At 55.8% G+C, this 12669-nt stretch overlaps 1 protein-coding gene across 2 annotated transcripts in view; it reads left to right on the top strand.

Annotated features, from left to right (window-relative positions):
* Positions 1 to 2034: 2034 nt before the first annotated feature.
* The window catches only part of LOC103264828 (rho guanine nucleotide exchange factor 10-like protein), a 61842-nt gene continuing 51207 nt past the window's right edge, over positions 2035 to 12669 (top strand). Inside the window, exons 1-3 of one of the 2 annotated variants that reach the window (XM_021714730.1) lie at positions 2035 to 2148; positions 8868 to 9053; positions 9814 to 9847. In XM_021714730.1, the coding sequence (XP_021570405.1) occupies positions 2112 to 2148; positions 8868 to 9053; positions 9814 to 9847 (257 nt within the window). In that variant the 5' untranslated portion in view covers positions 2035 to 2111. Of the gene's footprint in view, positions 2149 to 8867; positions 9054 to 9745; positions 9848 to 12669 lie in introns of those variants that run through there. The other variant, XM_008062528.2, reaches the window with a different exon arrangement.

A 12669-nucleotide genomic window follows, 5' to 3' on the forward strand; every position in this document is an offset into this window, starting at 1 on the left:
AAGAAAATCTCCTGTGACCCTGCCACCCGGGCGTGACGCTGTCAACGTCTTAGTGAATTTCTTTCCACATGTTTTCCTCTGTGAGATTTTAAAATGTAGTTGGAATCCTAAGGTGGACGTGGTTCTGTGCTCTGCTGGGTCATGTTTGGTTTTCCGTCGATACCTTCGCGAGCTTTTCTGCTTCTTTTGCCAGGGACTGTTGTGGCAGGAAGGTTCTGGATTGCTTTCCAGAGTGAGCTCTGCCTCAGGGCCATCGCAAAACTGATCCCCTGGTTTAGACTCCCACCTTGAAAGCTTCCAGATCCCACATGGCTCAGGGAAGACTTAGAAAAACAGCCAGAGGAGGTGGGCAAGCACTTGCTCGAGACCCGGTGTGTGCTTGGCATGTTCCATGGGCTACCCTGCTGACTCTGTGCTTGGGGCAGCCCGGGAGGTCACCTGGGCAAGTGCTGCGAGGCCCGGGACCACAAAGAGAGGACCAAGCAAAAAACTAAAAAGTTAGCCAGGTGTGATAGTCCCAGATACTCAAATGGCTGAGGGTGGAGGATCGCCTGAGCCCAGGAGTTCGAGGCTGCAGTGAGCCATGATTGTGCCACTGTACTCCATCCTGGGCAACAGAGCAAGACTCTGTCCCTGAAAAAAACAAAAACAAAAAGTGAGGCTGATTTCTCTGTGCTACTCTGAAGTCATCACTGAGCTGGTGATGTCAGTAGACTGGCAGTTGTGGCACGGTGGGTGCCACGTGCCTCTTTCTGGTATAAAGCAAGGCATATCTGTGGATATGCAGGCTGGCCATGCACGGGATGGTTCTGGAAGGATTCTTGAGAAGCTGGTACCAGTGGTTCTTTTGGCGGGATGAGGGCAAATGGGGTGAGGGGAAGACGTTTCTTGTGCCCCTTTGGTTGCTTGCATCTGGAGAGGCGCTACAGCACAGTGGCTGCTTATGGGCACAGACCCCGGAGCCCTGTGGCCTGGATTCAAACCCTACTCTTCCTAGCTGTGTGATCTCTGGCAAGTTATTTAACCACTCTAGGCCTCATTTTCTGATTTACAGTTTGGACTAATAGATGTTAATGTTTGTAACGTGCCTAGAATAACATCTGAGATGTGGAAGGCACGCCATGGAGTATTTCTGTGGCTAATAGTGTCATGTACCTACACTCCATCGATTTGGTAAGCTAGGGAATAAAAACAAAGACTTTAGGAATGGAAAGGGAAACCGGTGCAAGGGGCTTGTGGCAGGGGCAGGCGGCACTGGAGGGCGGGTGCTTGCCCTCCAGGACCGATTCTCTCCTCCGCAGGGCAGTCCCAGAGGACAGCCCCTGGCTCCAGGGCAGAGGGGGCCGTGGGGAGTGGGGGAAGGTCTTTCCCACACTGCTTGGCAGGGGACATCTGGCAAGGTTGGCCTGGAGCTCAGGAAGCCCACAGAGGCACTGGCCTCCTATGGGAGCCTGTGAGGGGAGGGCCCAGCGCCTGGCATTTGGGATTCCACCCCATCCCATGCCACCAGCCCCTGCCACCCTTGGCTTCCTTACACGCACGTGCCGAGGCCGGGTGACCCCTTGCCAGCTGGCCGAACTGTGGGGCGGGACAGGGAGAGTCAAGGAGAGAGTGGCCTTCAGTGGGGCCACAGGAAGGAACCGGGGAGAGTGAGCAGACCTGAGGGAGCTGGTAGCTCCTGGCAGCCAGCAGGAGGAAGCGTCCAACCCTACCCAGGACGGCTCAGGCGTGATCCAGCTTCTGGAACACCAGGGCCCCTGGGACCCGAGCTTCACCCGTGAGCCAGAGGGTACAGGGAGGGGAGCTGAGCTGGCCCCAGCAGGCTCCCGCGGGTCCCTTGGCATGGGCGGGAGGGAGGCCTGGGACCGCAGGAGTCGTCAGGGAAGACGGGTTTCGGCTGTGCAGCTGCAGGTTTTTCTCCAGGTTAATGATTTATGATGGGTGGAGGTTGGGCCCTTCGCTCCAGGAGTGGATGGGCAGGAGCGTGAAGCCGCCAGGCTGGAACGCAGGTTGCCGCCAGCACGTCCCCCCGAGCTCCGTCTAACCAGGTCTCTGGCCTTCTTTCCACAGCGTGCGGCGGGACGGTGCCGGCCTGAGCTGGGTCTTGTCTGATGGCTTCCTCCGACCCTCCTCCACAGCCTGACAGAGGTATCGTACCCAAGGCTTCCTGCCTCTGCTTGTCCCCCACCCCAGAAGCGGGCCGTGGGGCTGGCGGGGGCCTGGCTTTGGAGCGGGCTGGTCCTGGGTGTGAGTCCACTCTGCCGCCTCCAGCTCTGAGCCTCACTCCCTGCCTCGGCCTCCTTATCTACAAAATGGAAGTGATTTCCTCCTGCCAGAGCGGGCTCTGGGCAAGGGTTAATCCTTTACTCTGAGCTCCCCTGGAGGGAGGGACAGATGGGGATCTGGGGATTGAGGGGCAGGAGGGGGCAGCCGGGATGCAGGGAGGGTCGGACCATCAGGCCCCAGTGGGGTTGCCAGATTCAGCAAAAGAAGGGAAGAACAACATCCTTATACTGCCACAGCTATTCGTTGTTTATCTGAAATTCAATGCAGCGCCCTGTGTTTTACTTGGCAGCCCTGGGAGCAGGGCCTTGGCCACAGGTGGATCCAGGCCCCGCCTGCAGGACCTAGACCCCAGGCGGTTTCACCCACGGCCACTTCCTGTCCCCTTGCCCCCGGGGGCAGGCAGGGTAGCTGAGTGGTAACACCAGGGTTTTGTTGCCAGCACGGTCTGAGTTTGAATCCCGACCCTGCTACTGAAAGACTCTGGGCTCAGTTAAGTGACACAGTGTCTCCATAGCTCAGTTTCATCATCAGTAAACACGGGGAAAATAATGATACCCTCTCCTGGGCCATGACAGGGTTTAAATATGTGTCATGCACAGGAGTGTGCTGATCAGTTGCTCAATGGTGGGCGCGCTGGTCATCGTGGGTGTTGGCGGGACCCACAGTGTGTGCCGTGCTCTGCTCCCCTGGGAGAACCGAGGGCTGGGGCTCCCCCTGCCCAGCCTCAAGGCTGTCCCCTGAAGGGTGGAGGTCAGCACAGCAGGCTGCCTTCTCCATGGCTGCGTGTGGCTCCCTGGGCTCCCCTGCCTCCTGGACTTGCTTGGGTTGGCCTGTCCAGGAACATGAGAGGTGCGAGTGACATGCTCTGATCATGCTACCTGTCCCGATCCTAGGAAGGACCTGTGCAGCTCTCAGTTCCCTGGAGGTGGGCCAGTGATTCTGCCTCTGAGAGAGCAAAGTCTGCTTGGAGAGAGGGCAGCCTTCCAGGAGGGGGGCTTTGGGAATAAGCGCTTCTCATTTCTTCATTTATCACCCGGAATTGGGTCCCAGGATGGTCCCCGGTCCGTGCCCTGTGGGCACCTGCTCCTTCTCCCCTGCCCACAGCGGGGCCAGACCACAGGAAGTGAGGAAAAGATGGTTGAGGACCAAGTTACATCTGTTTGGCCCAGCAGACATCCAACAAGCATGTATTGTTCCAGCTCAGTCTGATATTGGGGCTGGTGTCATCTGGGAACGCGGCTCCTTGCCATTTGCTGAGTTTTTGAGCGCTTCCCATTGTCTTCCCAGATAAAGTTCAAATTCCCGAGCAGGGGTTTTCCCTGCCTCGCACCCTCATCCTTGCTGGAGCCTTCACTCCCCCATCACTTGCTGTTTGTTCTCTGCTTCTGCTGTGACCTCAACCTGGAGTCTCCCCAGTGCCCCAACCTGCACCCTTCAGGCTTTTCTCGACCCTCCAGGCTCAGGCCAGGGCAGCCTCACGCCGGAAGCCTTTCCCGAAGTCCCAGTGAGCATCAGCTCCCTTTCTCCCGGCCCCCTCTCAGTCTCTGGGGTTTGAGGGTTTTTCTCCTGCTAGATGTCTCCCCTGCTCCACAGGCCCCTCCAGATACCCAGGAACCGTGTCTCCCCTCTACTGCAGCCTCCTGGCCCAGGGCTGCCAGAGTTGCTTACTGGATGCAGGGGTGATGTCACGGGGACCGAAGTGATTGGTACTCTTCAAGGAGGAAGGGACCCAAGTGGCTGAGCCCCTGCACATGGCTGGGGGCAGGGTCGCCTGTGAGTGGGGAGGGCTGCTGTCTTTTCCAGGGGTGAGCTGGGCTACAACAAAGCTGTCGTCATCATCATCATGACAGTGATAATAAGATAGTGATGATGTAACGATGGTGACAATAACAAGTAGAGTCATCATCACAAGAATAGTTGCCATTTAGTGAGCACATCCCATCCTCCCAACAACCCTGTGAGGTGGCGCCCATGACCGTCCTCCCTTCATGGATCAGGACAGTGAGGCTTGATCGTCACATAACCTGACTTCATATAGCTGGTTCCTGGGTACACTGGGGTCTGGGCTGAGCCTGGGTGGTCTGCCTCTAAAACCTTGGTCACTGCAGGGATGCCACCTGCGTCTAAAGGGATCCCTGTACTCACCTCCTGCCTGGCAGATTCAACTGGGTGAGGACCGGGGCACTGAGAGGTTAGGTAAGCCCTATGAGTCACGAGGGGCCTGGATCTGCCACAAAAGGAGTGGGCGGAACTTTGTGGTCATTTATTCCAGTATTCAACATTTAAAACCACAATCCATGGATATGGCAACTGGAGTGTGTGTTTGTGTGTGTGTGTGTGTGTGTGTGTGTGTATACGTGTGTACCAAACACATCATGTGCCTATTGGGTGCTGGACAGTGTGCTGTGTGCTGGGGGATACAACAGCAAAACAGATAGGCAAAAATACCTGCCCTCATGATGCTTGTATCCTAGCAGAGGAGACAGACAGTAAAAGAAAGAACATATTGCTGGACAGGGTGGCTCATGCCTATAATCTCAGCACTTTGCAAGGGTGAGGTGGGAAGATTGCTTGAGGCCAGGAGTTTGAGACCAGCCTGGGCAACATAGTGATACCTTGTCTCTACAAAAAATAAAAAAAGAAGCTGGGTGTGGTGGCATGCACCTGTAGTCCTAGCTACTTGGGAGGCCGAGGTAGAAGGAGTGCCTGAGCCTGGGAGATCTAGACTGCAGTGAGCTGTGATTGTGCCACTGCACTCCAGCCTGGGCGGCAGAGTGAGACTCCAACTCAAAAAATAAAAGCATATCACATCACATGCTGATAAAGTCCACAGAGAAAAATAAGGTGGGCAAGGCACCCAGGGAGCCTCAGGAAGTGTCTGTGGCAGCTTCACCGAGAGATGACGAGATGACATTAAGACCTGCAGGAGGTGAGAGCAGGAGAAGGCACCCAGTGGGGAATGTTCTGGGCCTGGGACTGCAAGTGCAAAGGTCCTGACATTCATGACCCAGGAAGGAGATTGGTGTGGGCCAGGCCAGAGCAGAAGATTCTACACTCACATACACATATGCACGCATGAGTGTACACACACACACTATACATAGTGTATAACAGAAATAGAAGTGTCAAAAATAACATCATGGTTATACAAATGTGATTTCATTCATGTTATAATACAATATATATATTTTTTAGAGTCGGAGTCTCACTCTGTCACCCAGGCTGGAGTGCAGTGGTGCGATCACAGCTCACTGCAACCTCGAGCTTCTGGGCTCAGGTGATCCTTCTGTCTCAGCATCCCGAGTAGCTGGGACTACAGGTGCACACTACCACACCCAAATAATTTTTTTATTTCTTTTAGAGTTGAGGTCTTGCTATGTTGCCCAGGTTGGTCTTGAACTCCTGGGCTCAAGCAGTGCTCTCACCTTGGCCTCCCAAAGTACTAGGGTTACAGGTGCGAGCCACTGTGCCTGGCTACAATACAATATTTAAAAATATCTGAAATAATTCAAAGTCAATTTTTTTTTTTTTTTAGTAAAAGTCATAATATGATTTATTACTCTAACAGACTTTTTTTTTTTTTTTTTGAGTTGAAGTCTTACTCCATCGCCCAGGCTGGAGTGCAGAGGCATGCTCACGGCCACCCCAGCGTTGACGTGCTGGGCTCCAGCGATCCTTTTGCCTACCACATCAGCTATTTAAAAAAAAGTTTATTGTAGAGACGAGGTCTTGCCAAGTTGCCCAGCTGGTCTCAAACCTGTAGGCTCAGGCAGTCCTCTCACTTTGGCCTCCCAAAGTGCTGGGATTACAGGCTGAGTCACTGAGCCTGGCCTTAACAATGTTTTAAAATATCTGAACCCAGCAATTTAAATAGACAATGAAATTCTGACTGGCAATCCCGATTGATTTTCCTCTCTGAGAGGTTGAGAACTGTCATTTGAAAACCAGGAATCCGGTCCCCACCAAGTCCTATATCTCCTTTGTTAATTTGTCATCACAGGGCTGAGGGTCCGAAGGCTCAAACCGCTTCTGGGAGGCTGCAGGGCTTATTAGGAAGAGTATAGGAGGTGAGCAGGGCTGCGTTCAAGTCTGCCTCCCTTATTAACTGCTTGACCTTGGGGAAATCGCTTCACCTCAGTCCCTGAGGTCTGTTTGAAGTGGGGGTGACTGTGAGGCATCAGTGGGAAGCTGCGTGGGTGCGTGTCAGTCTCCCCAAGGTGCCTGTTTCTTCATACCTGGGGAAGGAGTTTAGTTTGCTCCTCAGGCCACATCACTGCCCAGGGGAATCCGCCCCTGCCGATGTTCGCCCATGGGTCCCCAAAGCACCAGGAAGGGCCCCGGAGCCTCAGAGGAGGCTGGGGACTCCCCACCTGGGGAGGGAGGGCGTGTCCTGGGCATGCCCTGCTGTCCTGCAGCTGAAGAAAGGGCTTACTATATTTGCATGGAGAATATTCTGTTCTGGGAAGCTCCGGGTCACTGTGGGGTAGGGGCTGGAGTCTCTGATCAGAGAGGTATTGGATCAGGCATGTCCCTCTGTCCATCTGCTGGCCCATCCGTCCCTCGCTTTGTTCCATCCACTCCCTCACCCCTCACTTATCCATCCGTCCAATGTGTATTGAGCAGCTGCTCTGTGGAGTCTAATGACTATGAACTAAGCTATCTGCCTGTCCTCCAGGATCTGAGGCTGGGAGGGGGACAGTAACTACAGCAGCTGTTGCTGTGGTCATAATCCGTATGCTACAGGCTGTGTGCCGTGGGCCATGCCCACCCCAGTGGTTCCCAACTAGCAGCTATTTTGCTCCCCAGCCAGATATGTGGCAATGTCTGGAGACATTTTTGGTCATCACAACTGGAGGGCAGAAGCCAGGGCTGCCACTAAACACCCTACAGGACAGCCCCCCCTCGAGAAAGAACCTTCCAACCCAAGGTCAAGAGTGCCCAGGCTGAGAAACCTGCATCTCAGTGGATGGTCATGTCAGCCTTACACGGAAAGTGCTGCTTTTTTACTCTCCAGTGTCGAGGGGAGGATGTCAAGGTTCAGAGAGGTGGTATGATTCACTCAAAGCCATACAGCTAGCAGGGGGCCGAGGCAGGGCCCTCTGAGCCCAGAGCTGCCGTCTAAGCCACATGGCCTGTACCGAGAGGGGACGACTCTGGGCGGCTCAGGGAGCGCAGGTCAGCCTAGCAAATGTTTCAAGCCAGACCAGACTGTCCTCTGGCTCAGGAGAGGGTGGGCACAAGGTAGAAGATGGACTCAGTGAACTCTCGAGGTTCCGTCCAACCCCAGATTCTAGGAGAGAAGTCTTCCGGAAGAAGACTATGGAACCGCTGCTGGGGAAACAGTCAGAAGGTGAGGGATTGTTGTGCTTTCTAGGACAGGGAGTTCATTCCTTCACTAGTTTAATGAAAACTGCTGGGTTTCCAGCCTGGGCCATGCTGGGACTGACAGGAGAGGGGATAGGTAGGGGATGTCTACTTCTAGAGGGATCTGAGCAGATGAGCACAGAGCAAATCATTGCACGTCATACAAGGACTGGATGAAGAAAACAAGCAGAGGCAAGGGTGGTGGAGGGGAGACTGGACCTGCTGTGTTAGGGTGATGGGTGTGGTGGCTCATGCCTGTAATTCCAGCACTTTGGGAAGCTGAGGTGGGAGGATTGCTTGAGCCCAGGAGTTTGAGACAAATCTGGGCCACATGGCGGACCCCCCCATCTCTACAAAAAAAAAACCAAAATAATAATTTTGGTCAGGCGTGGTGGCTCATGCCTATACTCCCAGTACTTTAGGAGGCCGACATGAGAGGATTGCTTGAGCCCAGAAGTTCAAGACCAGCCTAGGCCACATACCTTGTCTACAGGAAAAAAAAATTAGCCAAGGGTGATGGCATGTGCCTATAGTCCCAGCTATTTGGGAGGCTAAGGCGGAAGAATCGCCTGAGACCAGGAGGTCAAGGCTGTGGTGAGTTGTGAGCGTGCTGCTGCACTTCAGCCTGGGAGACAAAGTGAGACCCTGACTCAAAAAAAAGAAGAAGAAAAGAAAACAGAGTGGCCAGGGAGGGTCTCTGCTTGCGCTGAGCTTTGACAGAGGCCCTGCCCCAGCCCTAGCTCCAGCTGGTCTGTACCCAGCACCTGCAAGTCGGCTGGCTGCCTCAGGCTCCAGGCATTCCCAGCTGCATGTCGTGCCGTCGCCCAGTGTGTGGGATGTGCCTGCCTGTGCCCATTCGCCCGCACAGAGACATACATGAGGCCTGTGCACACGTGCTGGTGCATCTAAGAAGCCCCTTGTTCTTGAAACCGGGAAGCAGGAAACAAGCAGAGGAAAGACATCCATTCGAGTGCAGATGTGTGTATGCTCGCCTGGGAGCGGCCCCCTTCCCTCCCTCGCTGCCATGTGCTTAGAGACTGAGCCGATGTCTCCCCACCTCAGGGGCACTGTAGGGCCACCTGGCCTGCGTGTGATCTGGTTTCTGAGAGCTGCTCCTGTTCCCTCCCTCAGCCCTGTGGTGCCCACCCGCCCCACCCATCTCTGTCTCACCAAACCTCAGAGACCCTGCTGCCTGACTAACTCCTCCTCTCTCGCAGGAGATCAGCTGGTTCCGGGCGCCCCAGGCCCCTCCCACGAGGCGGAGGAGGACCCCGGAGAGGCCTTTGAGTTTGACGACAGTGATGATGAAGAGGATACCAGCACCGGCCTGGGCGTCCCCAGCTTGGCTTCCGAGAGGGACACAGAACCCTCACTGATCCACTTGGACTCCACCCCTGTCGCTGGTGAGGTGCTTCTGGGAACCCCTGGTTTGGGGGCTGCAGGGAGCATAGAGACTGGGCTCTCAGGGATGGCTCGTGGCCCCTCTGCTGTCCCCAGAAAGCAGGAAGGGAAAAGCCATCGGGAAGAAGCTGCATTCTCTTGCTTCCCTTGGGAACCCGAAATTCCTAGCATTCCCCCAACATCTGGTGCACTTTGGCACGTTGTAAATGGAAGCCGTCGGCCTGGGCTCTGCTTTGGAGACAGTTGCTGTCCAGAGCTTGTGTCTCTGAAGCCTTCCCTGGAAGCTTCTCCCAGGGAAGCCACAGCAGCCAGAGGGCAGCTTCCCTGAGGTTCCCTGGGGGAGCCACCACCCCAGGGGCCAGAGGGTGCCCATAGGGTTGGTGTTAAACAGCAGCTTCTGGGTGCTCAGATCCTGTCATCTGGGAGACAATCTAGGGACCGGCCTAGCTGGAACTTCCTGCAGGCGTGGGGACCATGGCTGGGAGGAGCTGGGGGTGGGGGAGGCCCCAGCAGGCGGGGTGGCTGGTTCTCGCTGGGGTTGGGCTGGGGTTGGGTTGTGGCCAGTGGGTGGAGGTGGGGGCGGTGCAGCACAGGTAGGGGAACTGGTGACAGCGGCTGGGGGAGGGAGGCGACCGAGTTGACACCCAAGCTGGCCGGCCCTGTCTGCAGGGCCCCTGGGGAGGCCGAGAAAGGGGGCGGGATGGGCTGCGTGCTGGGCCAGCCTCCAGCCTGACAGGCTCTCCCTCTGCTCCTGCCCCGCAGACCCAGACCCAGCGGCCGCGCCACCTGGCACAGAGTAAGTGAACCTCGCGCCTTTGCTTGGAGGTTGGAACTGGGGAGAGGTGGGGCAGTGGGTGGGAAAAGGGTGGCGCTGGGGCCAGGAGGGCTCGCGTGGATCCTTGGCTCAGGAGGACAGAGACCCTTTGCCTGGGGAAGAGGCCTGTCCCTAAACTCATGGTACTTCTTCCTTCATTTTACCCGCAATCCCATGGAAGGGCAGAGAGCGGGCCTGGCTCCCATCCTGTCCCTTGCTAGCTGTGTGACCTTGGAGGAGTCGCAGAAACGCGCCAAATGTCAGCCTGTCGGTTCAGAACTAAAGGGCTGGCTGGCCCGTTGTAACTGTTTTGCTATTGCCAACGACCTTGCCAGTACCATTTCTGTTCCCCTGCCTATGATGTTTGTTAGGGATTTGCCCTCTGTCCCTGGGAGCCTGTCAGAGGCAGGGAAACCTAGGGGTTAAGAGCTTGGATGCTGGGGTGATGGCCTGTGTCTGCACTGGCCTTGTATCCTTGTGTAAATCCAAGTCCCTTCAGGCTTTGGTTTTCTCATTTGTGAAATGGGCCATGGGTACCTAGCCTCACGGTAGGCGCCTAATCAAGACAGCTGCTTTTTATACAGTTTCCCTGTGGCCTTCGGCAAGCCGGGTCCAGGTTGGATGGTGCGCTGGGGGAACCGGGGGGTGGTGGAAGCAGTGGGGTGTTCTGGGTTGGGATTTCTGGGGCCCCCGAGTGTAAATCCTGGCTACCCTGGTGGGAAGAGGTGTTTGAGCCCCCTTTGTCATCCTGGGGGATAATTCTCAGGCAGGTGTCATCCAGAGGACGGTCTCAGAGATGCAAATTGCAGGCCAGGCCCCGGGAGGGGAAGGAGTCCTTGTATGTGCTCATTTGCTGTCCAGAGTGGGTGGACCCCGGGAGGCTTTCAGCTGGGCTTGCTACTGTGTAATTAAGGTCAGAATTAGGGGCCAGCCTCTCCTCCTGATGAGAGACCTGAAATAAATCAGCAGCTATTTATCCCACACCTGGACTGGGGAGGACTGTGACGCTGCTGTCTCCCAAGGGATGACATTCTCCAGGGTGGGCTAGGAATGAAGCTGCCCAGAAATTCGGTCTGGTGGGAGATGCAGAAATATCACTGTGGGACAGGGAAGGATGCCCAGGGACCGGGGACACTGACTGGAGGGGGTCGAGGGTGGGATGGGGCCGTCATGGCAACTTCCCTTTGGGATAAAAGAGGGATAGTAGTAGTGTCCATGGAGGAAACCCCCGAGCAGAGGCTTGGGGCTGGGGACTGTGTGGGTGGTGAGCAGTTGTACCCCTCTCCGGGGTCCCTCCAGCTACCCTCCTGCAGAACCCAGTTTCCCTGAACTCGGGTCAGCCTGCTCCCTCCTCGCCTACCTTCTCTCTGTGTCCCGTGGCCCGGGGTCCTGCTGCGTCCTAGGGACCTGGCACCAGGGCTGGCCGGTGATTCTGCAGCTGGATCATGTGTCAGGCTGGCGCCGGGCGTCACACTGAGTCCAAGTGACCCGGCAACCCCCAGAGCTGGTGCTGTGCTGGGTTGTTTTTCACCACCCCGATGGGGTGGTTGGGATCGGTCAGAGCGGGCTAGGCATTTCTGGGCAGGGAGGAGGCCTGGTCTCCACCTTGAGCCCCCTGCTTGCCACTTCGTCGCACCACCGTCTGTTCCAAGTCCGCCCGGAGTTACCAGGCCCCCTTGAACACCTCCTGGAGGTGTGTGTGGAAGGAAGGTGTGAACTCCGAGGTATAGATCCTGACTTGGGCCCTCGCCAGCTACGTGACTTTGGGTCCCCTGTGGACCTCTGAGCCCCTGTTAGGTGGAAATAATCACATCCACCTTGAAGCGTGAAGAGCGAGACTGGCTTGGGGGGCTCCAGCCTCTCCCAAGTCTGCACATCACGTTGATTCTGCTCCCATCCCTTGTGGGTGCTTCCAGGGTGAGGGGCCAGAGGGCAGAGTCAGACTGTGTGTCCAGCGCCTTTGGCTCCAGGTGGGGCCTGGGTTGTTGGGAGCCTGCGTCTCACCACAGTGGTTTTGGATAAGCATCACCTTTTTTTTGAATCAGAGTCTCACTCTGTCACCTAAACAGGAGTGCAGTGACACAATCATGGCTACCTGCTGGACTCAAGCAATCCTCCCACCTCAGCCTTCCAAGTAGCTTGAATCACAAGTGTGTGCCACCACGCCCGGCAAATTTTCAAACTTACTGTAGTGATGAGGTCTCGCCAAGTTGCCGAGGCTGGTCTCCAACCCCTGGGCTCAGGCAATCCTTTCATCTTGGCCTCCAAAGGTGTTGGAATGATAGGCGTGAGCCACCGTGCCCAGCTAAGCCTCACTTCTGATCACTTTCTAGTGCCCTACACGGAGCAATGGGGCTTTTACTGTCATTTTCTGGACAACTGTCATGGGACACACACTCTGTGCAGAGTGTGCAGAGGCACCCTCAGAGGTGGTTGTGGGTGAGGCTTGCCCAGGTCAGGTGATGGGGGCCTTCCTCCTCCTGACTCCTTGTCCAGTGGTCCTCATGCTGCCTCCAGCTTCACTGCCTCCTCGCCAGGTCTCCTCTTACTCGTGTTCTAGCTGCCTGCTTGGTGGGGATTTTCCACTCTGGAGTCCTCTGGAGAAGAGTCAGTCCAGACCACTTTCCTCTTCCTTGTTTTCCAAAAGAAAGGGAGAAAAAATCTTGATTTTCTTTTCTTTTCTTTTCTTATTTTTTTAAACTTCCCCAAGGTGGTCACTAAGCAAACACTGCTTTGAAAACACGCGGGAGCTGGGCTCGGTGGCTCAGCCTGTAATCCCGCGCCTTTGGGAGGCTGAGGTGAGT

The sequence above is a fragment of the Carlito syrichta genome, unplaced genomic scaffold, assembly GCF_000164805.1.
Source record: "Carlito syrichta isolate Samal-C Ts95f unplaced genomic scaffold, Tarsius_syrichta-2.0.1 Scaffold305734, whole genome shotgun sequence".
NCBI lineage: Eukaryota > Metazoa > Chordata > Mammalia > Primates > Tarsiidae > Carlito > Carlito syrichta.